This window comes from Nycticebus coucang, chromosome 12 (assembly GCF_027406575.1).
Source record: "Nycticebus coucang isolate mNycCou1 chromosome 12, mNycCou1.pri, whole genome shotgun sequence".
In the NCBI taxonomy this organism is placed as follows: domain Eukaryota; kingdom Metazoa; phylum Chordata; class Mammalia; order Primates; family Lorisidae; genus Nycticebus; species Nycticebus coucang.
This window is the reverse complement of record NC_069791.1, coordinates 87534113-87558924: the sequence shown is the minus strand read 5'-3', so window position 1 is coordinate 87558924 and position 24812 is coordinate 87534113. Positions and strand designations below refer to the sequence as shown.

Sequence of the window (24812 nt, the reverse complement as noted above, 5' to 3'; positions counted from 1 at the left end):
TTAATATTATTAATATTATTGCCTGCAAAAATCTGACACAGGGCATGCAGTAAATCCTTGAATCTGATTGTTTCTTCCTCCATGAAGCCTTCCAAGAAGCCTCCAGACCAGTTGGGTCTCTTTATAATGTGCTTCTGTATTGTGCTTTGTAAGAGGCTTCTTGACAAAGTAGTGCTTGCTGGTCATTGTTCCCTCCAGTGTAGTTATAACCAGTGAAAAGGGTGATGTGTCCATGAGCCACCCCAGTTAACTGGCCCTGAGTGTGGCCACAGCTCACAAAAGGAAGCCCCAAGACAGCAGGAGAGGCTGTTAAAATATTTCATTAATCATCCCTGAAATTAATTTCCCAAGTCTTTTTTTCCTCTCTGGAGTTGAAGGTCAAAGAACATGCCTGCTTGTTTATCGCTGTATCCCTAGTGTTCAGCAGCCTTTTAATGAACATTAAATAATTGAATGGATAAAGGGATAAAGGAAGAAGTGCTCCAAAATTCAGCTTTATCCAGCGTTCACTCACTCCTTCATTCAACAAATATTTACTGAGTATATACTATGTGCCGGGCACTATTGCAGGCTCTTAGATTAGGTGAGTGAACAAACCAGGCACAGATCCTTGGCCCTCGTGGGGCTTGCCTTCTATTCATATTGGCTGGGCTTTGATGCATATCTTAGAGGGATCAATACTTGGCCGTCTCACCTGAAACTGTCCTCTTTGATTGGGTTCAACCATTCAAAGTGTGAGGCTGGTGGAAACGTGACCTGTTGTTTCAGAGTCCACAGAGGACATCTGTGCAAAGCTGGGAGTGGATCTGAATGAACACCAGCTGCCCTCTCTTTCTTAGGTCATGCTGTCGGAGCGGAAAGGCACAGATGAACTCTACGCTGTGAAGATCCTGAAGAAGGACGTGGTGATCCAAGATGACGACGTGGAGTGCACCATGGTGGAGAAGCGGGTGCTGGCTCTGCCTGGGAAGCCACCCTTCCTCACCCAGCTCCACTCCTGCTTCCAGACCATGGTAACTTGTCTGGGGGCCCTGGGTATTCCACCTCCAAAGCTACCCCAGCAGCCCCCACCTCAAAGACATTCTGGGCTCTTGCTATTCTAGAAACAAAGAGATATGGGGCCCAGGAAAGTCAGCTGAGAATTCAGAGGTTGCCACTGACAAGGGCTCTCCCCTGAGGCAGATGCTGTCTCAGTCCAGATAAAGGAACTCAGGCAATTGGTTTTATAACCAACAGATCAAGGCCTTTCTCTGTCAACAAAGGGTGACATGGGGACAGGAACTCAGTGGAAAGGTCCACACATAGTGCCTCTAGATGGTTTTATTCAGCCCTCCAGCCCTTTGCATAAATGCTCAGTACATCTCTGCAGGTTGCCTGAGGCCTTCACATGGGTCTCCTGGAGGGTGGGTTGCCTGAGAACACAGCCCTCAGAGGACTCACAGGGCAGGGGCACCATGTCCCAGAAAAGGGCTAGTCAGCTCAAAGCCATGACTGCCAAGACAAGAAGGGAGCATTTGTCCTCTGTCTGTTGCTGACTGATTTCAACTCTGTCTTCAAGAGCAAGAGACACCCTTGTAAGTAACCGCTTTACCTTTTCCCTGTTCAAATAAGACATAGGTCCCATACCCAAGGAAGGAGAGGCCAGAGCCCAAAAGCAAAGAGGTACAAAGCTAATTCTTGCCTTTAGGGCTTCTCCAGGCCAGTGGCCTAGTGACTTAAAGATGCTTCAAGAGATTTTTCAAGATCAAGTTTTACTCTATCTAGTTCTCAGCCTACCTGCTGATTTTAGAGCCCATATGTCAGAAGGAATGCTGTTGTATTTTGCATCAAATTTCATGTGTATTTAAAATTTTTAATCTTTTGTTTTTATCCTTTTATGTGCTGGAGAGACTCTGGGATGTTTGTCCCATAGCATTTTCATGGTCTGAGTTGTGCAACCATGTAGTCTTGGGCACCTCAGCATGTCTCCTCTTTCCTCCGTATTTCCTGCAAATTGGCAGCTGGATCTGGAGGCTCGGTCAGACTCAACTTCCATCCCTTTGCCAAGATGACCGATGGTGGCGTGTTCTTTCAGCCAAAGGCACATAATGTCCAGTGGTCTCTCTTAGTAATGTTGGCAGCAACTTATGATTGGTGCCTAGACGCATTACCTCATTAGGGAGTGTAAGATGGTGACACCGTAATTCTATCGCTTCTTTTTCATAGGCTAGTTGGAATGCTTTTATAAAGAGGGCCTTTCTCTCTTCTATTTCCTCATCTACGTGCAGCTCATATAGGAAAGGCAGGACACGTGCTTGCGTCTTTCCCTTTACTTAACACTTTTTAAGATAATAAATTGGTTCATTGTTATGCTCCAAGGGTGCCTGAAGTTTGCTTTTAAAATAAAATTTTTGAGTAGAGGAAGAAAATCAATGGAAAGAAAAATTCACATTGTGATGGCACGTGTCAAAGACCAGGAAAGGGGTACGCCTCACTGGTCTGAATCTCTAGTTTTCCCTTGGGGAGCTAAGGTCTAAAGATATTCAGGGGTGGCAAAGACAGGGCTAGGATTTAAAGCTCTAGACTCCCCCATTCTCTTGTCTTCTCCCTTTTCCATTAGTCTTCCCCAGATTGACTCATTGACACCACCAGATGACAGATAGTGTCAGTTTGGTAAATAGTCTAAGAAAGAGACTTTGTTCTCCAGGAAGAGGCTGAGCAAGCAGCAGTTTTCAATTTTGGTTGGTTAGGTTGAGATTGGGAGAAATTAATCATGTGTGCCTAATATTCATTGAAGTATAGTATCTTTGTGGCACACTGTTTTAAGAACGATAAAATAGAGTGGATTTGAGGTTATTCTTTTAATATGGAGCCACATCACTCACCTACATTTCAATATGCTTTCTGGATCCAGAGAGTAGGGGTTAGGGGGTTACATGGAAATTGTGTGGCACTGTGGGTCTGCAGGAGCTGTCACATGCCAGGGTGGAGAGATTAAGAGCTGTGAGAGCCTAGAACTCAAGAGCTCACTGGATTCGTGTCTTGCATGGGAGTGAAGGTTCCATGCCGGAGACTGATGCAGAATCTCTCACCCAGCAGAGCCAGGGATGCAATAGATTGCTTTCTCATTGGTTGGGGATCAGATGAAAGAGTTATCCTGTCTCTGGGGGCTGTATGGCTTAGGATGATCCACTCGCTGCAAGCAAGAGACCCTTGGACGCTGAGTGGGGCTGGCTGAGGGAGAGCAGACACCCCCTCCGCCTCACCTGCACTCTGTGCATATGCTCACTGAGTGAAAAGCCCCAATTTAAATTATTTTCTTCTCACCTTTTTTCTTGGCTGAGCACGTATATTTTAATTGTGCATAAATTAAATTTATTTTCAAAGACCTATAATAATGCCTACTCTATGCGAGGCACAGGACTAATAATTTTAAGGTTCATGACAACTTAGAAGGGTCTTATCTCATCCTGACTTCACAGGCAAGGACTGAGCCCACATAGCTGGTACGTTTCAGGCCAGGATTTGAGTCTAGGGGTCTGGCTCCAAGGAGGGTTGCACTTAACCGCTACGCAGTGAGGTCTTTTGTGTGTGGATTACCCCACAGCCACTGCACCTGACACCCCTGGGACACAACCCCCACCACCACCACCAACCTGGCTCTAGGCTCCACTAGGGGCCTGAGTTTTAACCTAGATTTTTTTTTTAAGACAGAACCTCAAGCTGTTGCTCTGGGTAGAGTGCTGTGGCATCACAGTTCACAGCAACCTCCAATTCCTGGGCTTACGTGATTCTTTTGCCTCAGCCTCTGAAGTAGCTGGGACTACAGGTGCCTGCCACAACGCCAAGCTATTTTTTGGTTGTAGCTGTCATTGTTGTTTGGCAGGCCCAGGCTGGATTTGAACCCTCCAGCTCTGGTGTATGTGGCTGGCATCTTAGTTGCTTGAGCTACAGACGCCGAGCCAACCTAGCCTTTCTTATCTCTCACCTGCTCAGTGAAGCCACATCGTGTCTCTGTCCCTTAACTTCCCCATCTCGATAACACAGTTGAGTTTCCAGCTGAGCATCTACTATGCACAGGGTCTTCAAAAATATTGTTTCATCCCAGCTTCATGAGACTCTTGCAATGTAAGGGATTCTCTGTTGTTCTACTTTGCAAGTGAAAAGTTGAGGGATTAGGGTTGCATAGTAGTTCTCTCTAGACACAGCATATAATGGTCACTGGCCCATTGAACTCAGTGCCCAAGCTCTCATTAGCACTTATGTTGAGTTGCCACCAAAATGGCTTTAGTGATAATAAAGCAAACAAAAGCCCAAAGCAGCAGCTGACAGAAATGATCACTTGAGTATGTGTTGGGTGCTGTACCCAGCATCCCGGTTGTACATCTCATTTTATCTTCCCGACACCTCTATACAAACAGTGACCTTCAGAGAAGTTAAGTAACTCATGCAAAGTCACACAGTTGCTAAGAAGTGGAGCTGAATCAGTGTAACCTGGCTTATTGTACCCTCAATGAATCCCCAACAATAAAAAAAAAAAAAAAGAAGTGGAGCTGAAATTTGTTCTGCAAGACTCTAGAACACCAAACCTGGAAGCCGTTGCTATCCAGCCTGGGCCTTAACTTCACATTCCTATTTTTAGTTTATAATATATTTTCACTCTCATGATCACATCTAACCTTCAGAAGAACACTATAAATAAGTATTACTGCTCACATTTCTGCCCAAAGGCACAGCCCCCAGAAAGATTAAATGGCTCATGTTACACAGTTGATAAGTGGCAGCCCCAGGATCTGAGTCCAGGTTCCCAAAAGGCTCTTTGGGTGATTTTCCCCACTATGGAAAAGTCACCCCACTTATTCTAAAGGGATAGTACAATGATTAGTAAGACCTTATCCATGGGAGTGATTATTTAAATTTACAGAGCACTGCATGCATGTCAGGTGAACCGTTGTTAGCGTGGCTAAGGAAGGTGACACCGAGGAAGGCCTGGGAGGGGGTCCCGTCACATGGCCCGGTCCCCAGAGTGGTGCTTCTGAGGAGGCAATGGGGCTGGGATAGGCAGTATCCCGAAAGTCAGAGCATTACAGCCGGTACCCAGAGGGCGCTAATGCTTATTGATTATTGCAACACGTACTTATTTGTTGAAATAAATGTCAGGCTGCAGCTGCATTACCATGAGGGGTACATCAGTGAACAAAAGAAATAAAGTCCCTGTTCCCTTGGAATTTATGTCCTTGTGGGGGAGATGGATAACCACAGTACAATAGTGACACCAAGTAAAAGGGATGGATATGGATGGATGGGGCAGAGAGACGCTATTTTTTGATAGGATCGTCAAGGAGGGCCCCTCTGACAAGGATGACACGAGCAGAGACCAGAGCAATTGAGGGAGTGAGGAGTGTGGCAGAGTGCCCCAGACAGCAAGAGGAGTGAGTGTGAAGCCCTGAGGCGCAAGCATGCTCAGCGCGTTTGGGGAACAGCGAAGGAGGCCGGTGTCGCCCGAGTGGATTGTCATTTTGTATTTTGTGACCCAGAATTCTTTGTGAATCAGCTACCTTTGAAACAAAAAATGACAAGTCAAGTATAACACACTGCAGACTTGATGTGTTTCTCTTGCTAGAGACTTTGAATTTTGAAGTTAAAAGAGCAGTAAGAGAATGTTTAAAAATCCTTAAAGTGGTTAAAATACTAGATGAAAGCCAAAGAGCCACCCAGCGATGTACAAAACCATTTTTGTCTTTCTTAAAATGGCACAAATTTGATTTTTAAAAACTTGTTTAGAAAAGCAAAGTTACATCAGAAATAGCCTTATATTGGGGTTAAAAAAAATCTTTCAAAAATATGCATGGCACAATGTTAACAGAAACATGTAGGATGCTGAGTCCTATTTAAGATGGTATTCTAAATGCGTTAAAATTGAATGTGCACACAGAAAAGAGTCAGAAAGGGGCACAGATCGGTCACAATATTGATTGGATTTAGGGAGGGAGAATCTGTGGGTAATTGTCTTCTTTTCGAATTTGTATTATTTCAGAAATGCCTTTCATAAAGTTGTTAAAAAAATTCTTTTGTGCCACAAGATGGCAAAGTTAATACCCAAATAGATGCAAAAGCTCTTGGAAGGGGGTTGCTTTTTCAGAGAATTGCTCATTAGATGAACTGGTCTTAGGCAAATATTCCTGGAGGCACAGAGGGGTGAACATGTACTACTCCGTCAGGCTTCTCTGGATCGGTGATTACTGATGATATGACCACTAGCAAGTCACTTAACAGCTCTGAATATTGGTTTCATCATCTTTAAAGTGGGCATAATCAGTGAGGATTAAAAGAGATGGCAAATGCAGGATAATATACATTAAGTGGAGGTTGCCTGCATTATTAGAGCTGGGCTGCGGTGCACCTGGCTGCATAGCCACAAAAGAATTATGTTTCCTCCAGTCCTTTTGCAGTTTTTCTCAGGGACAATTGTCAGCCCGGCGCATTCATGCAATTTCCCAACTGCCAGTGGGCACAGGCAGTTAAGTTTCTTTAGCAAAACATCTATTTTAACTGTTTTCTTTTCAATTGAACATATGCACTTCTTTTTTTTTTTTTTAAATAGAATTAGATTTTATGAGTCATTGAAGGACAGAAGTTACTTCCTCCCCAAATTTGCTGCCATGGCCCAGCAATAACTCAATTGCAAGGCATGCTGGGAGGAACATGAACACAGAATGCAAAAGAGGACAGGGAGGGGGTGAGGGTGAGTCCCATTTGTAGAGGTGACCCCTGATGTCATGTCCATTGAGCCTCAAGAGTGTCCAAGGGGTCCTGGTAACTCAGAATCAGTTCTGTGTTGGTAGCAGTATCCAAGGATATGAATGAACTTGAACTTTGGGGCATTGCTGCAGAAGGCTCATTGTTTCAGCCAGCAATGATTGGGTTGTAAGAAACAGAACACCCCCTCTCTCCCACCAAACTAGCTCATGCAAAGGGAGAGAGAGAGAGAAATGAGGATTTAACCGGAAAGAAACCACCCAAGCCAAAGTTATACCTGGGCCTCATGAAGAAATACAATCTATGACCTTAAATCAGTCTAGAATAGATTTTTCTAGTTTTTTTTTTCTCCTTGCTTTCTTTATTTCTCCCTGCTCGTAAGAAACATGGCTTCCCTAGCCCCTTATACTTTCCCTATCTACCCAGTTCCCTGAATCCCAATTTATGCTCCTAGGAAAGAGCATCTGATTGGTTCATCTTGTGTTCAGTATTTATTTCTGGCCCAATCAGCTGGTGATTGGCTACTACTAACACAGTAGGAACCTTAACAAAGGTGTTGTATCTACAGGGAAGGAATAATTGGTGCTCATGCCAGGTGGAAGACTTCATCTTGAGTCCAGGGAGATTAATTGGGCTGAAGTAGGATATAGCTGGAGACTGGTGGTGCAAACATGGAGCCTCCCAGGAGAGGAAGCTGGCGAGAGCTTGGTGGGTGTCAGGGCTTTAGTCAACTAACGCCATTCAAGGATCTTGGGTGCAGCCCAGGCAGCTAGAGCTGGGGCAGGTAGGTATGGACACAGCCTGGTTCTCTCTGCTGTTTTGATGGTGACCTTTGCATATTCATTCAGTACTCAGAGGTCTGTGGAATTCCAAGGAAGAAGAGAGGTTGTTCTAGCCCTTGAGAACTTTGGAAGGGCAAGACTTAGAAAGCTGGAAAAAAATAAAAAGTGTGAGAAGTATCAATTGCTTGATTCAAACAGTGATTCTAAAGCTACGAAATACAGAGGAAAGAAAAGTTGTGTGTGAACAATGTCCTTGACTGCACACTTACTTGAGTGAGGCTCTGTGAGTTTGCATGGAATCGACATGCATCATCTGATAAATCTTGGCAACACCTCTATGAAGAAGCAGGTGTCATTACCCCTTTGAGAAGGCACAGAGAATTTAAGTGACTGACCCAAGGTCTCAGAGTAAATATTCAGTATAATGGGATTTGAACCCAGGAGTAGCTGATGCCAAAGGCAGGGCTCATAGCCACAGCATGCATCGCTTCTCTGGAGAGAAACAGATGGCTCTGAGCAATAAAGGGAACAGCTTACAGACAGGATGTATGCACAGACAGCTTGGAAGGTCATTAAAGATCATTAAATGACAAATTCTTACTGCAACTCCCCTTAGAGCATGGGACGTGGAGCTGCCCACATGGTTGGTTTTTTCAGTCCATGGTATCTTATTAAAAGTGGTAGGTGTTCTAAGTTTGGGAAATTCTATCCAACCATTTTACACAATGAGGTAACAGACAGATATTTAATTTTAATTATTCACCAGTTAAATACAGGAGGTAAAGAAAAGGGGGGATTTAATGTTACCTAAAGGCACTAGAAGCTTAGTGGACGGGGTCATGAAGAATCACAACAATGGCAGTTTTGAAGAAACGCTTTAAAGTTGAGCAGACTGGCTAGTTTGAAGAGAGAGACAGTGAGTTTGTCTTTCTGAGCTTTTTAATTGGAGTTGACAGTGGAACACCCACGTAGAAACGTCCTGTCGCCAGCTGGAGCTGACTGGAGCTCAGGAGAGAAGGAAAGGATGGAAATATAAGTCAAGATTCCATCAACCCAAAGGATGAGAGATGGAACTCCAAGCTGCGACAAGTCCTCCGTGGAAAACTTGGCAAGTAGGAAAGATCCAAGCCGGGCCTCCAGTCCATCCTGAAGATTTTGATTTCCTTGTATTAGAATCCAACAAATAAGCCTTAATTGAGAACTACTGACTGTGAAGATAAGGAAGATCTTACAATAATTGTATAGGAAGAGTGGGGAACGAAGCCAAATTTCAGGGAGTTATGGAGGAGAATAATTATGTAAAAATTGGGGGCAGTGGGTGAGGACCATTTAGTTACTGAAGCCTCAGTAGTTCATTCTTTTGTGACTCCCACACCATTTCGTTTATCACCTTCTATTTCAGATTGTGGTTTGAATTAGTTGTATGTTTGTTTTATCCAAGATTATAAATTCTCCAAGGGTAGGCCTGTATCTCATTCACCACTTTTTTTTTTTTTTGCCTCTTTAATGCCCAGTGCCATGACTTGCAAAAATAGATGCTCAGTGAAAGTTCTAAAGCTCACTTGTCTCCTGAAGATTGGCTCTAGATTGCCTCTGACAGCGTTTTTCAGATTTTTATGTTTCTTACTGTGGAGTGGGAGATGGACTTGGTGGTATATGGGTGAATCGCATTTATTTAAAAAATAAGTCACTTAAAAGATTGATGTACCCAAGCCAGACTAGCTATAGCATAGAGATGATAGACTCTAGATATCTATTTATTTTTTACAGAGATGATGAATTTCCATTTATGACTTTGCTATGAGGTTTAAATTTTTTAAAATAACTGTGATTAAGTTTTTTTAAAAAGCAAGTTAGTGAGATTATTTTTAAAATAAGTAAATTTTAGTAGGGGATCCAGGCAAACTTGGTAACGATCTTGAAGCCAATTGGGAGACAGCTGAAGATTAGATCATCGATGGCTCTATGAAGCGTGTTGCATGATAATTCAGCCCCACTCTACCTTGCCCACTTCTGTTATGTGACATGCATTTTACTTTCCTTCTCTAGCAATAATAGCCATGAAAAGAGGGGCTTACGTGCTTAGCTGTGCTTTTTTCCCCCACCATACACATTAAAACAAACACAAAACTATAAAGGTAAAAACATATGCATCCATGGACTACCTAAAATTATCTCCTACCTCATTTTGGGAAACGTCACCATTTGGGAATTTATCTGGTCTCCACCACTCATCTGGGGAATCCTTAACACAGGGCACCACAGAGTATTCAGAGCACCGTCCCTGGCGATAGAATAGTGCATGGCAGAGAGTGGGCATCATTAAACATTTGCTCAGAAATGAAAGGACAGTGAGATGCCAACCATAACATTTAATAGCTGAGGTGCCGGTGTGTCAAAGCCACGCTCAGTACAGTTCAAAGACGATGGCTCGCAGGGCTTCCCCACATATGGTTGGCAGCAGAAGCACCACAAAACGCATTACCCACAGAGGAGCTATCCCCCCATGTGGGGGTTCCGACTAATGAGTTTGGGGGGCAAGTTGAGTTCTTCCAAGCAGAAAGCAAGCAAGTGAAATCTCACTTACTTCTCTCTTTGTGGCCGATGCCATCTGCTAGTTTTAAAAATAATTTTTAAAAAGCAAGTGTTTTGGTTCTCTTCAATGTGCAGCAAAGACAGATGCTAATTTTAGGCTTGTTTTCTATCAAAAATCCCCCAAAGAACCAGGGGCTGGGTGTCGGCAGTTCTGGCTTACTGTCTGCATTCTGCCACTAACTAGGATGTGACCTTTTTGCAAATCTCATATGCCTTGGACCCTGAGAACAGAAGTGATAGGTCTACCTCTCTCTACCTCTCGTTAGGGATGACAGTAGCATTGGTCTGAGAAACACACATTGGCCAAATGGGCTGGGGAACCTGTGGCCTTCTGATTTCAAGATTGTTCATTTTTAAGCACCAAAGGAGGCAAGAAAAGCCTCATCTTTCTCTGCCACAACCCTTTCAATAAAATGATTGGTTCTATAAAATTTGGATTCAGTCAAAAGGCTGCCCTTGAGGAACTAGAGGGCCACGACTTTCCCACCCGAACCTGCCAGTTTCCGTCTTGACATGTGGCTACATCTCTGCATTCCTTCTCTTCCTTTCTGGGCTGGAAACTCTTTGTGGGGAGGACGCATCCACACACCAATGTCTAGCTCAGAACCTTTCATGCAAGTTGTGCTTACTAGAGGCAGCACAATGAGAGGTTGTGCATATAGACTCTGCAGCCAAACTGCTGGGGTTCAAATCCTGGCCCTGCAGTTTGCCAGCAGGGTAAACACCGCCAAGTTACGTAGGCTTTCCAAGCTTCAACTCTCATGTCCCTCAAAGGGGGAGAATGATAATACTTGTCATGCACATGCATTGGGGTGTTTAGAGCAGTTAAGTGAAACAAAACATATAAAGTGTTTAGCTTAGCACAGAGTACCCCAAAGATGATAACTTAATTTCATTATTGTTATGATACTTATCAGTCACGCTATACATATTAGACCAAGGCCCCTATGACTGTTATACATAAGCTGAAGTTCAAAGTACTGTCCGGAAGATTTATATGGCCAACATCACCTTAGGCACTCTACATAGGTGCTTTTGTTTAATATTCTGTGGGGCAGTGGAGAATGTCCACTTTACGGGTAAGCCGGAAATTGGAGAGGTTAGGTGACTGCTCACTGTTGTATAGCAGGTAAGTGGTGCAATAAGACTTCATATCCTGTGCTGATTAAAAGGTGGAACCTTGGTCCTACACACCACTTTCCCCCAACCCATTCTCCCACAACAGCTTCGCAACTTTTCCTTGCAAACCACCTTTTAATTTGCAACTTACCCTATCAACATATATATAAACTACAAACGTGCGTTGCACAAAATAATACTTACTGGTGCTCTACGCAGGGTACGCTGATCGTTTCTAGTTAATTCTCTTTCTTTATTTTTTTTTTTAAGTTTATCATGCCCCATGGGTTTGGTATCAATTAAAGTGTGATACAACTTGAGTTTGAAGAATACCGGTCTGGGGCGGTGCCTGTGGCTCAAGGAGTAGGGCGCTGGTCCCATATGCCTGAGGTGGCGGGTTCAAACCCAGCCCTGGCCACCGGTCTGGCTGAAGTGACTGGGCAATGCCAACTTGATGGCTCTGTTTCATCATGTTTGCGATTTGCACCCAGTCACTCTGTTAGGGATGGTGGATTATGTTACTTCCATTTTATAAATGCGGATATCAAGGATCAGAGATATAAAGTGGTCTTCCCAAGCCCACCCAGTAGAAAGTTTGGAACCAGGGCTTTAGTTTCAATCTTCTGACCACACGAATGGCGCTGTCAGGGCCCACTAATTGCTGCTACCTCTAAGATCATGCATTCATCCACTACATTAACGTGCGTGGTTGCCTCTCTTTGGCCAGGCAAGGTGCTAGCCTCTTAGTACACAAATTTGACATGGTTCATGACTTTGTGGAAATTTCGATCTTATCTGGCATTTGACAGTTTCAGAGAGAAAATCAAAGCCGATGTATTAGCCTTCCATGATCCAGGCCTTGCATGATCTGAGGCCCTCCTCACCTCTCTGGCCTTGTCTCCTGTCTCCCTCCTTCCCCCTTCTCCAGTCATACTGGCTGCTCAAGGTTCCTAAAGCACAGCAGGTGTGCTGTGGCCTCAGGGCCCTTGCACAGAACTTTTTTCCACCTGGTAAGCTCCTGCCCTAGATACCTGCATAGCTGGTTCCATCAACTCCTTCAAGTCTTTGCTAAAACATCTCCTTCTCAATAAGATTTATCTTGAACACTTTATAGAAATTAGAACTCCTTTCTCTCATCCCATCCAGCTTGCACTCCTAATCTCCCTGACTTTAGCTCTGTTTTTTCCACTTCGTACCTTTTGATGTTGTATGTAGTTTGCATGTATTTATTATGTTTATCATTTATTGTCTTTATCTGTGTTCCCCTACTAGGATGAAAGATAAAGGCAGGGGATTTTGTTCACTGTTCTCTTCCCAACACCTACAGATTATAGGATACCTAGTAGGGCTAGATAAATATTTCTTTGCTTAATTAATAAGTAAATAGATGAAACGAATGATCATCCAGTTAAATATATAGTTATAATGTACAATGTGACTAGAAGAAAAAACAAAACCCCACAGGGGTTCATGAATTAGAGGATGTGATTTCTTTAGGGTGAGAACATGAGAATTACTTAATAATTAGTTAGTGCAGACCCTGCTCTTGCAAGCCAAAGGAATGCAGCATGAAGGAGTGCTTTAACCCAAGCAGAAGGTTCTAAAGAGAAGTGAAGTCATTCATTCATTTAATAAACACCCTTTGATGGGGGAAGAGAAGACAGAGCCCATGTAGGTGCTTCCCGAGGACCATAGCACACATCTGTCTCATTGAATCTTAATACCACCGCTGTGGCTCCATCCTTGCCTCCTCTCTACAGATGAGGAAATCCAGATGCTGAGTAACTTCTCTCAATATGCCCAGCTATTTGGAGGCAGAGCTGGGCTTCTCTTTGGCACCAATGCCACTGCTGTCACCCTCTGGGCACTTACTCTTTGCCAATTGTGGTACCAGGAACAGACCTTACACAGCCGAGGATGACAGAGCCCCTGCTTGAAGGAGCTCACAATATCCCTTAAAAGACATATTGAAAAAAATTCCCTGAATGGGACGTGGCTTTCCTTTTCTGGCCCTAATTCTTTTTTTTTTTTTTTTGTAGAGACAGAGTCTCACTTTATGGCCCTCGGTTGAGTGCCGTGGCCTCACACAGCTCACAGCAACCTCCAACTCCTGGGCTTAAGCGATTCTCTTGGCTCAGCCTCCCGAGTAGCTGGGACTACAGGCACCCGCCACAACGTCCGGCTATTTTCTGGTTGCAGTTTGGCCGGGGCCGGGTTTGAACCCACCACCCTCGGTATATGGGGCCGGCGCCTCACCGACCGAGCCACAGGCGCTGCCCGGCCCTAATTCTTTTACTTATGGACATACCCTCCTCAGCTACTAGTTTTAAACTTGGATAATTCATGTTTTGTTTTGGTTTTGGCAGCCCCTCTATGGCTGCGTACTTCAAAACCCAGTGGCTTAAAATAATAATCAACACTTAACTATTTCACAGCTTCTGTGGGTCAGAAATTTGGGAGTGCTTTACCTAGGTGATTCTGGCATTAGGAGTCATGTTGCCAGCTGGGATTGCAGTCATCTAAAGTCTTGTCTTGAGCAAAAGCAACAGTTTCCAAGGTAGTTTGCTCACCTGACTGAAGTTGGTGCTGGCCATTGGCAGGAGGCCTCAGTTCTTTGTCAAGTATAACTTGCCACAGTGCTGCTTGAGCATCCTCATAACATGGCAGCTGGCTTCATCCAGAGTGAGTGATCCAAGGGAGAATAGGCTGGAAGCTGTAAGGTTTTTTATGGCCTCATCCCAGAAGTCATGCGTTGTTATTTTCACACGATCCCATTTGCTACATAAATTTGTCCTTTTCACTGTGGGAAGGTACTACTTAAGAACATGAATACCAAGAGATGAAACAAATTATTGGGGGTCCACCATGGAGGCTGGCTACTACCATTACCTAATATTATAAGCATTATTGTTTACTTAAAATTTCTCACTTTTTGTTAAAATTAGCCTTATCCTAAACAATGATATCAATTAAGTCACTAGATAAGTGTGCTAATTCTACTTTCCAGCCCAAATGACTCTATACTTGTAATTGTTAATGAAAAGAATTTTTTTCATGTACCATCTATGGCCGTTCTCATATTCCCGGTGGCATAAATGTTACACTTGGCAAGGATTGGGCCCAGCAAATAGGGCTCTGTCAGAGAGTCTTGGTGGTTTTGATCATCATTCCAGCTATTCCCCGTTCTCCATTTGGAACCTGAGAAGCTACCGGATGCTGATTTTGCTGTCTGCTCTCCTCTTCCAGGACCGCCTGTACTTCGTGATGGAGTATGTGAACGGGGGTGACCTCATGTACCACATCCAGCAAGTTGGCCGGTTTAAAGAGCCTCATGCTGTGTAAGTGAGAACGTGTGCTGTGTTTCTTCCTTGGGATAAATGGGTGGGTTGTTAGTTCCTTGGGGTTTTTTGCCAACAAAGGATTGTTAAACATCTTAGGCTCCTCGGTGAGAAATATTTGTTCAGGGGAGAGAGGTGTTCTGTTTGATAGGGGATGCTTCTTTTTTCTCTCTCTGGAACCAGCTAAGAACTTGAAGCTCTAAAACCACAAGTATTTATTATTTATCTCTAATTCTTCCCTATGATTCTGACTCGTAGAAAAGGCCATGTAGCTTCCATGGGGAATGTCGTGTAGGTTTTGTTTGTTCATTGGGCCAGGCCCTAAGTGCTAAACAAACATTGTCTCATTTAATCCTGAGGACAACTTTGGGAAGTAGTCATTATTGCCCCTGATTTATGGACAGGGAGATAGACTCAAGAGAGTTTTGGCAACGTGTTCAAGCTCACAGAGCTAGTGTGAGGCTGATCCAGAACTTTGACCCACACTTTTTTGCCCATGTGCTCTGTCTTTTTTTTTTATTTTTTTTTTATTTTTTTTATTTTTTTTTTTATTTTTTATATGACCACATGTTATACTTTAATATAAATTTCAGAACATAAACCTCTAATGTTATGTGCTCTGTCTTACACCACTCTCCTCCGTAGACACCTTCACTCCAGGAAGATGATCAAGTTGGATAGTGGCCATGGTCTGTTGTGGTTCCCGGGATGGGCAGACTGATTATGAGTTTTGAGAAATATGTTTCCCCTCTTGCATCCATTCCATCCCCATTTAGTACGAAAGGCAGCCAGAGTTTTCATCTTTTTATTATAGAACGCAAATCTCATCTTATATCCTCCTGCTTAGAACCCTGTCAGTGAACAGGAACAGGACCAGCCACAGGAATCAGCAACAACTTCTCCCTAAGAAGTTTGCTAAGATCTTATTGCCTCTCCAGAGAGCCCCCAGGGCTCGGCTAGCACCACCCTGCCATACTGGAGGCTTGCTGGCTCCTGCTCAGCTCACCTTGCCCCCTCTCTTCCCACCTGCTGAGGTTGTGAGCACCATGTTCTGGTAGGATTTGCATGATCCTTGCACTTCCAAACCAAGCCATTCATATCACAATTCTAAAAGGATTGGCTCTTCTTTTATTTCTAACATCTAATTGACGAAGGCTTGAATTCCATCATCACACAAGACATATTGTCAGGACACTTAACATAGTTCCCCCAAGCTCTCTCCAAGCCTTCTGGTATAACCGGGCTTTCTCATTCTCCCAAAGCCTCTTTCCTTCTGGATAGGCCATCATGGAAGAGGTAACACATTAGTCAGATGCTGTTTCCCATCCTGCCTGGACCATTCATGACCTACATACCCTGCCCAAGTTATTTCATCTCTGTAAGCCTCAGTTTCCTAATTTGAGGAATAGGTAGGTAAAGTAGAACCTACCTCACAGGATTACAATTATTAGGATTAAATTGGATAATGCCTAAATGATGCCAGGTAGATGGTAAGACCTCAACAGATGTTAGCTGTTATGGTTAAGATATTTTCTTTCTTTCTTTTTTTTTTTTTTTGTTAAGATATTTTCACTTGCTATAGTCTGAAGGTACGTTCTTCATGTAGTCCATTATATCCCATGGATGCCCCCTCCCCACTACACAATTGCTGAGCCTCTTCCTACCCCAGTTTGTCCTTAAGGCAGCCCAGTAACCCTCTACACCGTGCTGTTAATCCATCCCTACTCTTCTCATTCTGTGGGCTGTGTAGCTGACCTTCTATTGTGGGACTTCAGTGCCCTGTGCCTAACTCAGTATTGTGTTGCATCGAGAGTTGCCAAGCATATGATGTCTTTGAATTTCTCCATTACTTTTTTTTTTTAATTTCAGATTTTACGCTGCAGAAATTGCCATCGGTCTATTCTTTTTACAGAGCAAGGGCATCATTTACCGGTAAGTGAGCACTGTGTTACTTACCATCTCTCTCAGTTCCTTCCTTCTCTGCCTCTTTCTTCAACTGCTTTTAAAATTAGAATCCGTGGTGGGGGAGGAATCCTCCAGTACTAACTTGGGCATGTGTTCTGCCAGGCAGCATCGCCCACTGCCCTGGCAAAGTTTGGGCAGCTCTATATGGTGATAGAAAATCTCGATGGACTGTGTCACCAATGATGGTTCAGAGCCTCAAACATGAGACCATTTGCTGTAAGAAGGGGAGGCTCACCTATGTGGTCCCAGGACTTCTCTCTCTTGCTCATAGACCCATTTGGGGTCCAGCAAAGCACCTTGGCTGGCCGAGTGTGATGGATCATGTTATTGTGAAATGTTGTTGTTTTTATTTTTTTGCTACATAACTATAACTTGGAAATGGATCTCTGCGTAGCTGCTCCTGAAAGACAGGATTACGTTCAGGACTTGGCATTTGCTGGGTTTTAGAGGAGCAAGTGGATGATCATAGCTGTATGAGTCATACCATTTTATATTTCATGCAAGGCAGACTGTTGAGCCCGAGGCTGATATTTGTCAGTGAGTCCAGGGCCTGCAATTCTCCTTGCACTCCATGGTATGCAAATGGTATAGTCAGTGCAGGCTTGGGCTGGTTTGTTATGCAAGAGAGGCCGCAGGGGCATGGGGCTTCCAAACATCTGTGCTTGGTCTGTTTAAAAGATCATGAAGACCCACAAAAGTCCATTTCATTCATTTGTTTGGCAAATATTTATCAAAAGCTTACTATGTTCCGGGCACTCTTCTGGGGTTTGGGGATACCAGACACAGTTGCCTTGCCCTTGTGGAGTTTATCTTCTAGTAGTGGGAGATAGAGAAGTAAATCATAAAAATAGAATCTGTCTAGTAGTGATAATTGCAATGGAAAAAAACCAAGCATCCATATTTTCTCCTGATAATGGAAGGATGAAGGTCAGGAAGAAGAGTGCGTTTTACCTGGCACATGGGTACAGAAATAGAAGAAGAATTTAAATTTTAAGTAATATGGTCATTCTGCCCATGCCTGCCTCAGGGAACACGTATTGCTGTGTGAGCATGAAATGGGACATGGGAATCATCTAATTTTTTCATTTTCCCTTTTGACTCTCATAGCAAGAGCATCTTTTTGTGCTAAGTGCGATTCTGGTGTAGAAAAGCACACATTGTCTTCCACAGGACAGTGACCCCTAAATTCAGGCCAATGACTTCCAATGGTGCTTAGCCACAGAAATGGAGATCATGGGTCATTGTTCACCCTACGTAGTCGTCACCTTGTGCACCGATGTTAGGACCCAGCTTCTGTGCAGGATGTGCCTCCACTAGAATAGAACCAACTGGGTTCTTGAGAAGATTAAATATGGAATTACACATGTATTAGAAGAGAATGCATTCCCGGGGTAGGAACTAGGAGAGAAAATAGAGTTCTGGTCAATGGAGTTGAACTTAGGGATACCTTCCAATCTAGCTGGGAACCGGATTGGGATCTGGGATCCGTGGATCCAGGCCATTGGCCAGTTATCATAAAACCCAAAGATTAGCATTTCAGGTACTAAGACGATACCTACTTCAAAGCTCTTTTTCCTAAACTAACTACATATTCTTCCTTTACCCTCCACTATTTGTATGGTTTTTAAAGGGATATTTATCAATCTTTTAAGCCAATTAGATTCTGAACCTTTTTCCCTTGCATGTAAGAACAGACTTTATCTCCTACTATAAAGACTGAAAATGCCAGATACTTTTACAGCCTCCCTATAGCAAAGGCAGGCACATGACCCAAGCTCTGACGCTCAATATCACTCAAAACCTTGACTTAGAGACTAGTGAGAAAGGAAGCGGAAACCATAGAATTGAGAGCGGCCATAGTAATCAGGTACAGCTAGTTTTCAGAGGTAAGAGAAGAAGCGACTGATTCTTAGCAGCAACAGAGAGTCCAGGATTAGGGCTTCACAGAACAGGGAATGTTGTCTATGTGCAGTGATGGTTCTGGTGGTGTCTTCACTGGACAAGTTCTGCACTTCTGGCCATATAGTCTCCTAATCTGGTTCTTGGAGATTCCTTGAGCTGGCCCATATCCCTTTATGAGTTGCTTTTCAGGTTAAACTCATTAGAGTTGGGTTTTGTTTCCCACCATCAAGAATCTCAATTTGGATAGAGTTCTTAAAATTAGTTCTTATAATCAAATAATCAAATGAAAACTGTAAAAAAACATACATGAAAAAAGATGTATGGTTCTATAACTCCCTAGAGATTACTTGCCTGGTGGTAAAGTCTTGTAAAGTGCTGCAAATCACTCCTTCTTTCATTTATAGTTTCAGTTCATTGAACAATTCTTAAGTAAGGAGGATGAGGAATTATGTTAGAGTTTAAACCCTTCTTAGGATCATGGATGGAGATGTTGGGTGGGTGGGTGTGGGGGTGGGGATGAAAGATCTTCCTGTCAAACTTAGTGTCTGATTTATCGATCACTATCTCTGGAACGTGTGTTGATTTAGCCCTTGATGGATTTCTGCAAATGAGAACAATTGCTCTAGCCCCCTTTTAAAGCAGAAATGACGATTTGTTACACAGAACAAAAGAAGGCAGTGGAATTTCAAAAGAGCGCTGGTGACAGTGAATCTGATGGGAGTGTCTTCTAGTCCCTAGATCTGCTGATTTCTTGGCACCTGAAACTCTCTTTTCTCTAACTGTTGGAGTTTTTTTTTTTTTTTTTTTGCAGTTTTTGGCCGGGGCTGGGTTGGAACCCGCCACCTCTGGCATTTCAGACTGGCGCCCTACTCCTTTGAGCCACAGGCGCTGCCCAAACTGTTGGCAATTTTATCCCTTCCCTGGTTGACACAGCTCCCTGTTTCTGGGCCTGTGGTTGAGCTGGGGAGAGGTGGAGTGGAGCATGTGTCACTATTAACAAAACCACATGTAGAACTAGTTTGTTTAGGTGAAGCATGTTATTGCAAAGTTCTTTTTTTCTAAGTTCCAACCTGGTATCAGATACCTCTGTGGTTTGTAGATAAGAGGGAAGGCTGGTAGGGTGCAGTGGCTTAGCCTATAATCCTAGCATTCTGTGAGGCTGAGGTGGGAGGATCACTTGAGCTCAGGAGTTTGAGGTTGCAGTGAGCTATGATGACGCAACTGCATACACTCCAGCTGGTTGATAGAGCGAAACTCTGCCAAAAAAAAAAAAAAGGGCTAGATATAAGTAGTATCATAGACAGCGTCAAAGATAGCGGAATGTTGCTATTGGCAAGCAGTGGATACAAGTGGAGCTCCTCTAGTTCTCAAGCCATGTAAAGTGGGTGATATAGGATGAAGAGACCCTTCAGACGCGGATGGGAGATGCCAGGATGTATTTTCAGGTTGCATTCGTTTGGTTGGAAATGATGACAGCAACTCAATTCAGGCTAACTCAAGTTAAAAGAGGCATTTATCAGCTGATGTTACTTAAAAGTACAGGAGCATTAGACCTGGATAAACTCGGGCGCTCAAATGATGTTATGAGCGTCGAGTTTTTCACTCTCCCTCCAGGGTCTTCTTTGTCTATATTAGCATTCATTTCTCTACCTAGTGACCCTTAGAGATTCTGGATTCACATTCTACCATGTGAGCAATGCCAATGTAAAAAGCACATATCTCAGCGGCGCCTGTGGCTCAGTGAGTAGGGCGCCGGCCCCATATGCCGAGGGTGGTGGGTTCAAACCCAGCCCCGGCCAAACTGCAACAAAAAATAGCCAGGTGTTGTGGTGGGCGCCTGTAGTCCCAGCTACCCGGGAGGCTGAGGCAGGAGAATCACTTAAGCCCAGGAGCTGGAGGTTGCTGTGAGCTGTGTGAGGCCACGGCACTCTACCAAGGGCCATAAAGTGAGACTCTGTCTCTACAAAAAAAAAAAAAAAAAGCACGTATCTCTCTTCTGATGGTACCAGCCAAAATGCCAGGGCTGATACTTGTAGAGTGACTTTGGCCCAGATCGGGTTGCGTGCCCATTCTGAATCTATCACTATGACCAGCAGGATGGAGTATTTCCACTGGCCAGCACAGGCCCACATGACCACTCCTGGAGCCAGCGCCACCCACATTACATGGCTTGAGAACTAGGGAAGGGTGGTTCTCTTCAAAGGAGTATTAGGGTGTTCTCATCACAGATGCTAGAATAGGCAGAAACCACAGATGTCCACCACCCACTCAAAAGGATTTAAAAGAGAGATCTGAATTGAGCGGTAGTTCCCCTTACTTCTCAGGAAGCTGGACTTCCCAGTCTTCTATTAGGACCAAGACAGTCTGACCCACAGATCAGCTCTACTCCATGGAGCTGAAGCACAAAGTATCGATGCTGGAGTAGATGTTTAGAAGAGAAAGTGTATTGATACTGGAACAGTCGTGCATGCTGGACACATACCAGCATTTCCCTAAATATCAAGGTCTCCTCCTCAACACAGATGGAAATAAAACCACAAGAACATGGCACACACCCCTCTTGGTTGAAGCTCCAATGTCACCACCATGCATCCTTCCTGACACCCTGCTTAAAGTGACTTCCCCAATTACTTCTTCATTGTCCTTTTTATTTACTTTGCATAGATCAGAATCTATAATAATCACGCTTATAGATTGGAATGCTTGCTAATTGTCTTTTTCCCTCCACTGGAATGTCATGAGAAGAAGAAGAAGCTTGCTTATCTTGTTCACAGCTATATATCCAGCTCCAGGCTTCATGCCTGACACATAGTATGTGTGCAACAAATACTTTTGGATCAAAAGAACCAATGGAAACTCCTGGGTCATGTCCCAGGAAGTGGTCCAGGAGAGCTTGGTGGAGTTCAATAAATTTCTCTCAAATCAGTTTTTTTTTCTTTGTGATCTCCAGAGACATATAAATAATAATAATTTGGTGAAACATAGATCTTCCTGTAAATACAAGGGGTACTTACATTACAAAGGGCAACTCTTGGAATTCTCCTGGATACAAGAAGCCTCTGTGGATACTTGGCCCTTTGTCTGACTTTCTGTGCACCTCCCTGTTCTCAAGCTTCTGTTTCCTCATGTCCTCATGAGACACTTGGCACAGCTGGCTCTGTAGAATAAGAAAGAAAAAGAAAAGCACAGAGATTGTTGGGTCCATGTGTATCTCCCCACCAGACTATAAGCTATTGGAAGGCAAGGTTGGTTTATACTCAACCTTTGTGCCCCACAATACCTTACACGGGGTTTTATGTATAATGAGTGGCTAGTCATTGTTGCCTTGACATAAATAGCATTTAATTAAATCTCTAAATTTTTTTGTCTGCCACAGTGACCTAAAACTTGACAACGTGATGCTGGATTCTGAGGGGCACATCAAGATAGCTGACTTTGGCATGTGTAAGGAAAACATCTGGGATGGGGTGACAACTAAGACGTTCTGTGGCACTCCAGACTACATCGCCCCTGAGGTAAGAGCTGCCATGACCCCTCATGCACATCCATGCTGCAGGGACATCCCTTTGCTCCCCATATGGCCATGTGAGAGCCAGGATGGGTTGAGGGTAGTACCTTGTAAGGGAACCTTGGGCTGGTCCTTATCCTGTACTCTAAATCATTCCTTTGAGATCACACATGCAAATTAACTTAGCACACATCCAGAAGCTCAGGCCTAAAATACATCAAGGTTTGGGAGAAAATTTAAATAAAACCCAAAAGAACCATCCAACACACATCAGTAAAATTCTCTGTCAAGCTGCCATGGCTCATGGTCTTATGATACCTCATAATTATGACATTGAAATGTTTGTTGAGAGAGAGAGAGAGAACAGATCTCCTAGGCTGACATATGATATGGGGTCTGTCTCCTATGTATGTCCCTCAGTAGAAAAATGGATGATAGGCTTGGCACCCGTAGCACAGTGGTTATGGCACCAGCCACATACACCGAGGGTAGTGGGTTCGAACCCAGCCCGGGCCAGCTAAACAAACAGTGACAATTGCAACAAAAAATAGCCGTGTGTTGTGGTGAGCACCTGTAGTCCCAGCTACTTGGGAAGCTGAGCCAAGAGAATCGCTTAAGCCCAAGAGTTAGAGGTTGCTGTGAGCTGTGACACCATGGCACTCTACTGAGGGGTACACAGTGAGACTCTGTCTCAAAAAAAAAAAGAAAAAAGAAAAGAAAAAAGAGAAATGGATGATAGCCTATGATTTCTTTGTAGCATGAAATACTAGTAGACATGGATTCAGAAGGATGAATTAGAAATATATGTAGATATGGAAAGATCTTCAAGACATATTGTTAAGAAAAAAATGACAGCACAGAATGGTAAATACAATATGATACCATTTATGCACAACAACAGTTATACACAGAACACTGCTATGTGGTTTCTATGCGTGTGTGCATATGCATGTAAAAGTATACAAAATCTGGAAGATGACCTACTGATTTTATAACATTAGTCACCTCTGCGGACATGGGTAAAGGGAAATTTAGCTCCTTCTGTATACAGTTTACTTTTTTTTTTTTTTTTGTAGAGACAGAGTCTCACTTTTTCGCCCTCAGTAGAGTGCTGTGGCATCACACAGCTCACAGCAACCTCCGACTCCTGGGCTTAGGCAACTTGCCTCAGCCTCCCAAATAACTTGGACTACAGGTGCCCACCACAACGCCCAGCTATTTTTTTGTTGTTGCAGCTTAGCTGGGGCTGGGTTTGAATCTGCCACCTTGGGTATATGGGGCTGGCGCCCTACCCACTGAGCCATAGGCAACACCCATGCTGTTTACACTTTTTACAGTAATAAGAAAATAATCCTGGGTGGCTCCTGTGGCTCAGAGGAGTAGGGTGCCAGCCCCATATACCGGAGGTGGTGGGTTCAAACCCAGCCCCGGCCAAAAAAAGGAAAGTAATCCTTTTAAAAAATGTTTACCAGAGCCCAGTGGGGTTCTTCATTTGTGGCATAGTTTGATGTATTGCTATTATGTTCATTAATTAGCATATCAGACACAAGCTACAGCTGGGATATGAGTTCAATAATCTCTGGTCCTCAACTTGAGTTGCACATGAGAGTCACAAGGGAGCTTTCGAAGTGTAGGCTGCTCAGGCGTCATCCCAGATCCGTTGAATTGGAGTCTCTGTGCAGGGTGGGCCCAAGATCTCTGGTTTTCAAAAGCTCCTGTTTGCTCGTGATGGAGGTGAGCGAGCACAAAACGCCCTGAAGTGCTGGTGCAGTTGCCGCCTCCTTCAGCCCACGAGGAATACATTTGGGGGCTGGTTTTGTCATGGACTAACCACATCAGCTCTGGCAACTTCTGTCACCTCTCAGGCTCTATTTTCCTTTAGAAAAGGATGAAGTTGTTGAGCTGTCATAAGGCTCTAATAAGCCATGAAGTACTTTTAAAAGCAAGAAAACCCTTTCAATAAGAAGTGTTCTCCTGGAAAGCCTTCCTTCCATGTCTTGTGGTCCCTAAGGTCATTTCGTTTGTTCATTCATTTGTTTATTTATAATTGAGAGAAAAATTGTGTACGTTTATCACATGCAACTTCTTTTGAAATATGTATACATTGTGAATGGCTGAATCAAGTTAATTAACATACACATTACCTCACATACTTATTTTTTTGTGGTGAGAACACTTAAAATCTCTCTCAGCAATTTTTTTTTTTTTTTAGAGACAGAGTCTCACTTTATCACCTTTGGTAGAGTGCCGTGGCCGCACACAGCTCACAGCAACCTCCAGCTCTTGGGCTTAGGCGATTCTCCTGCCTCAGCCTCCCGAGCAGCTGGGACCACAGGCTCCCGCCAGAACGCCTGGCTATTTTTTTGTTGTTGCAGTCTGGCAGGGGCCAAGTTTGAACCCGCCACCCTCGGTATATGGGGCCGGCACCCTACTCACTGAGCTATAGGTGCCTCCCTCTCTTAGCAATTTTCAAGAGTACTATGCATCGTTATTAACTATAGTCACGGGCGGCGCCTATGGCTCAGTGGGTAGGGCGCCGGCCCCTTATACCGAGGGTGGCGGGTTCAAACCCGGCCCCGGCTGAACTGCAACCAAAAAATAGCCGGGCATTGTGGCAGGCGCCTGTAGTCCCAGCTACTCGGGAGGCTGAGGCAAGAAAATCGCTTAAGCCCAGGAGTTGGAGGTTGCTGTGAGCTGTGTGAGGCCATGGCACTCTACCGAGGGCGATAAAGTGAGACTCTGTCTCTACAAAAAAAAAAAAACTATAGTCACCATATTGTACAACGGAGTTCTTGAATTCATTCCTCCTGTCTGACTGAAATTTTGACCAACATCTCTGCATTTCTGAGTTGGGAATGGAAACCA

General features: G+C 43.9%; 1 protein-coding gene across 2 annotated transcripts in view; it reads left to right on the top strand.

Moving 5' to 3' along the window:
• The window catches only part of PRKCB (protein kinase C beta), a 347453-nt gene that overhangs the window by 286491 nt on the left and 36150 nt on the right, over positions 1-24812 (top strand). For both annotated transcript variants that reach the window (XM_053555824.1, XM_053555826.1), the window contains exons 10-13: positions 840-1013; positions 14481-14572; positions 16442-16504; positions 21816-21954. In XM_053555824.1, the coding sequence (XP_053411799.1) occupies positions 840-1013; positions 14481-14572; positions 16442-16504; positions 21816-21954 (468 nt within the window). The remainder of the gene's footprint in view (positions 1-839; positions 1014-14480; positions 14573-16441; positions 16505-21815; positions 21955-24812) is intronic.